The sequence below is a fragment of the Chelon labrosus genome (assembly GCF_963514085.1).
Source record: "Chelon labrosus genome assembly, chromosome: 8".
Classification (NCBI taxonomy): domain Eukaryota; kingdom Metazoa; phylum Chordata; class Actinopteri; order Mugiliformes; family Mugilidae; genus Chelon; species Chelon labrosus.
Genome location: NC_140358.1, coordinates 6,666,232 through 6,671,104, shown reverse-complemented (window position 1 = coordinate 6,671,104; position 4,873 = coordinate 6,666,232). Strand labels below are relative to the sequence as shown.

General features: G+C 43.3%; 1 protein-coding gene across 1 annotated transcript; it reads right to left on the bottom strand.

The window, feature by feature from the left end:
* Positions 1-403: 403 nt before the first annotated feature.
* hs3st1 (heparan sulfate (glucosamine) 3-O-sulfotransferase 1) lies at positions 404-3,879 on the bottom strand. The gene is made up of 2 exons (XM_084549733.1): positions 3,687-3,879; positions 404-3,085 (listed from the first exon to the last, which is right to left on the bottom strand). Exon 2 carries the CDS (start codon positions 2,944-2,946, stop codon positions 2,029-2,031), a length of 918 nt encoding a protein of 305 aa, XP_084405859.1. The 5' UTR covers positions 2,947-3,085; positions 3,687-3,879; the 3' UTR covers positions 404-2,028.
* Between the last annotated feature and the right edge of the window lie 994 nt (positions 3,880-4,873).

Genomic DNA, 4,873 nt, shown 5'->3' with positions numbered 1-4,873 from the left:
AGTATAAAGTTATAATAGCTTCGTCTCTTCAACTATGTTGTTAGTGAGGAAAACAGCTTTGAATTTTCGACCCACCAGCTCAAAGAACTTCTTGTTCAGTTTGTGAAAGAACCCAAATTAGGCGTTGGAGAGGATCTATTAAAATATTATATTACTATATTATGTAATGCAGAAGCAGAATTTTAAAATAGAATAAAAGTGAAAGGGTAAAGCACATGCCCCTCATGGCTAGAGTTAAGGCTTGACATAACATACTGTTATATGCGTTTATGTTTTTGCAGGCTGTGGTGTGGAGGGTGCATCTGCCCTCCTTTGACCCAGAGATAGGTGACACTGACATTGCTGCTGCTGCTTCACTGTTGTTTTTGTGTGAAGCTACTGCATTCCTTCAGGTTCCTCCAGATGTGCCTTCTCCAGAGGACCATCTGGAGAAGGCATTCAAAACACCACCACTAGCAGAATATGCTGCACACGCCAAGCTGCTGAGTGATACAGCAGACATCAGCCTCCATCTTGCACCTCTACATACTCTGTTTACTCATTTCTCCTTACCCCCCTACGTCTGCAGCCAAATGTGTTCTGCTCTAAAGCCACTAGACAACATCACAATAGCACAAACATATGTAAACCACAAGCATGTCTACTTGTGATCTACAACAGAGATGCAAATATTGTTGTGGTCTGCCTTTACTTAACGGTGAGGTTAACTTCTTGTCTACAGAGCTCCTATAAGCCCCTGAGTAAATCTAGGCCACATTCAAATATGAAACAGTGACTGTGGGCTTTTAGAGCTTAATGTCTTTGAGACTGTGCTGCTGATGTTTTCAAAGTAGCAATACGATTTGAATAAATAATGCCTCGCCTCTCGCTTAAAAACTGAGTAAGAAGATCACACCCTTGGGCATAAACAACTTCTCTTTTGATTTCTCATGGTCGGGATTGTGCTCAAATCTGACTTTACCTATTTGCCCACTTTCAGTTATCTTAGACTAATCCTGAATTATGACAGCAGAATTTACAAAAAATTCAAATTAGAATGCCCTGAACATGAAGTTGCAGTAGGAGAAACATCAAGTAAACAGCATTGTCAGGAAACAGGAAATATTTTTTTTTCTGGACAGACAGGAAATTCAAGTCACAGCCAAGATGTAAAATGATAGTCTCATAAGTATTTTAGGAGCGCAGGCGAGAGCGCATGATTAAAATGTCTAATACTTCTTGTACATGTGAATTTATTCAGAAAAAAAGTGTGACATGGCGCAGACACATGGCTGTTAGCTACATGACTCGACCCTCAACGCTGGTGAGGACCGAAAACAAACCGCTGCACGGCAGACGGATCCATAATAAATGGATAAGAAAAGAATCAGACATGCTAAAAATAAAATACATCTTTATTATTATGGTATTAATTCTTCACCTTTTAAAAAAAAATATGTACAGTAATGATCAACCATATATGATGTGCACACAGCATTTATACTTTACTTAAAGAAAGAACAAAAGGAACAAATACATAAATCAGTGTGCCGTGTGCCTGAAAGTGACTGAGAAAATCATAGCAGCAGGTAAAGGTCCTTCAGAGCTTTAAATGCAGACATTAATAATGTCATATTATATGTAGAGAGAGACGAGAAGGCATGACAATATTAAACTGCTCGGTACTTATCTTTATGTAGCATAACTGGAGCCGTCTAAAGTCTGAATGTCATAATCAGCGTCATAATGAGTAGTCCGCTTTGATCAGCCGAACAGCTGTGAATGTGAATGTCTCCAACAGTATAGACAGACAGTAAAATGTGCGTTTGAGAAAGAAAAACAAGACATGCACTGAGAGCATGTCCTTAACTGCAGTCTGACCTGATATTTGGCTCCATCAATCTCCTGTAACAAACATACTAGTATAAAAATAGATTTAGTTTAAATTTACATTAGCTTTGTCTCTTCAACTACGTTGTAAGTGAGGAAAACAGCTTGTGGAGATTATCCCCAAACAACTCCCAACACCAAACTACTAGACTCTGAGGTTCACTTCCAGTTGAATGTTCGACCAACCAGCTCAAAGAACTTCTTGTTGGGTTCGTGAAAGAACTGGTAGAGTTTCTGCAGGATGGCAGGAGCCACATGGGGGTGAGCCCTGCCTTTTGAATCGTGTAAACACCTCTCTCGCCCGTGGTCTCTCAAACAGTAGAATCCTTTAGTTTTATTGAAGTAAAAATTGGAAGCGTTTATCTGGGGCTCCAGTTTTAAGAACCTTTCCACTTTTTTCATCTCAGGGAAGGGGTCCCTGATCAATTCGTCCCCATCCACAACGTGAATGCTCTCTAGGGGGAAGTACTGCAGCCAGTTCTGCATGTGAACATAGTACAGGCTGCGATTGAGAGCCTTGTATCCCAGGTTAATCTCACCGTCCTTCACTAGCACTGATTCGATGGGCTGGTAGCGCTTGTGCTTCTGGAGGCGGTTGTAAAAGACCTGGGTATAGTCCGAGAGCACCCGCTCTGTGGGGTCTCTGAGGATGAGCAGCAGCTTGATGTCAGGGTTCATCTGATGGATGCGTTTAGGGACTTTGCTGGAGGTGAAGTACGCCGGCGTCTTCTCGACCGTCAGCTGGTCAGGGAAAGCGTAGGGCATCTGGCTGAGGTACCAAGGCAAGCCCTTCTGAAAGTGGCTCTCCCAGTCAAAGAAGTGCACCTCGTTCTGAGCAGCCGCCACCGCACTGTGGAGACTGAGCATCTCAATCAGCGCCCGCGTTCCCCCCTTCCTCACGCCAATGATTATAATCTGAGGAAGTTGTTGCAGGGTCCCGTTGGGGTGGCTGGTGGTCCCGTTGTCAGCGGGCGATGAGGTGGGAGGAGAAGGTGGACCCCCGTCAGCCATCGGCCTGGAGGGGAGGGGAGGGGACTGCATTGCAAAAAGCAGCAGCCCGAGGAGTAAGGCTGCCATGAGGGAGGTCCTGACCCTGGAGGATTTCAGCCTGGCGAAAGCACCAAAACTGTATCCCACATTGAAAGAGCAGCTGCCTGAGGACAACGGTCCGACTGAAAAGTAGGAAAAAGTGCCTCTTCTCTGCCAGCAGCAGTAACTGCAAGGGAAAAACAGACCCAATGAATATTTAGCATATTTAGAATATCTAACAGAACTCCATAATTCCATTAGTTTTAGGCTTTGCATCATTTACGGCTATTGAAGGAATTAAATTCCAACCTGCAATCTCTGCAAACCACAAATATTCAGCTACAGTGTTTTATTCACGTCATTAAAACAAATACGTATCACAGTCATTAACTTAAGCCTCTAATGGCATAAAATACACGAATTGCCTTGATAATAAAACGCAGATACACTGAATTTTAAATGGTTTGAATCTCTACAGCTGATGGGTTTCAATCCATAAAGATGAAATGAAATACCAGTTAAATTCTGAAAGCATGTGCCTTTATATATATATAAAAAAAGACGTCAAAGAGGTCAAACTGGTTATTAGCTGCAGGAAATTAAAAAACAGGTGAAGTCAGTTCTGCCAAATTACATCCTGCACAGCTAAAACGGACAACTTAGAAAAATATGCGAACAAAAACTGCCTCGTTTAGCGCCTGCTCTTGTGTTTGTTTGTTTTTTATTACAGTATATTACGGCAGTAAATCTACCTTCCCCTGGCATTCCAAAGCGGAAGATCTCCTTACCTTTTTTAAAAAAAAAAACTACAATCGTCCGCTCGGTTTCATTTCGTGAGGCTTGGAGCTATCTCTGCGCACAGCACGGACGCGTCCACAGAAGCAGGTATGTGATCCGTGTTTGTGGTGTTTCCTTTTTTACCCCGAGCGCGTAAAAACTTGCCTCCGACCAGGGTGCAACTTCACCGGAGCGCCTCCTCTGTGCTGTGGTTCGTAGCCGGAGCGTCCTCTCGGTTTTTGAGTGTCAGCTGTTATTCGGAGGGGTACGCCTACATTACGCCTGCATAACCACTCCCCCTTACCGACTTACGTTGTTGAATTGCTACGGTATTTGGCAGAGATAGCGCCGCTGGTATGTGTGATATGAGGCTGGAGCAGGTGATACGGGTGAGGGACATCTTGGCCACACATGTAGGCAATGTGGCCAAAGAACAAGGAAGACAGAAATAATGTGCAGAATGCAAAAGGACAACAGTCTCAAATCTTTCTTTGTGTTCTTTTGTGGAAAGGTGCCTCCGATTAGTATTTACCCACAAGCTCAACATATTCAAATTAAGCAGTCTGAGTTGCTCTACTCAGTAAATTTGTTGCCCATAGAGAGCCCGCGCCTTCTCAGGATTTGGATTGAAAAAAGGCTATTCAGCGGAGCCTCCAGGAGTTCTCTCTTCACTTTTCGCTTTCAAGGGAAATCAATGAAAGAGACAGACCAGTTATTCATCCCTGGCATTCTCCCCCTCCTTTGTCCACAATGCAAGAACATGTGTGGGTAGTCACAGAGTCCAAGTTGCACAATCGCACCACTTGTTGAGCTGCATTTTGCTTTTTTTGAGAAGTTTAAATCCTTCCACCAACAGTTCAGCAACAGCGAGTCCAAAGCATTGCTCCAGTCCGAACTGAAGATTCACTGAATCCCATCACTGTAGCATTTCACAATATCCTCTGAGTCACCTTTGAACACGCAGTCAGTGTGAGAAAGTGACTTTAGCATGCTGATGAGTAAGTGGCACATCACCTTGCTAGTTTGTCACTTTTGCCTCAAAGAGATGAGAAGCCAGTGAGAGGTCTGCTTGTGGCGAACAGCATAAGTTAATATAAATGGAAACATGAAAAAATGTGCAAATTCTTGACTATTAATCAGATCTTTGTTATAATTAGATGGCAACATGTGGCCTGTTTCACATATTAGCCTCCAGCGT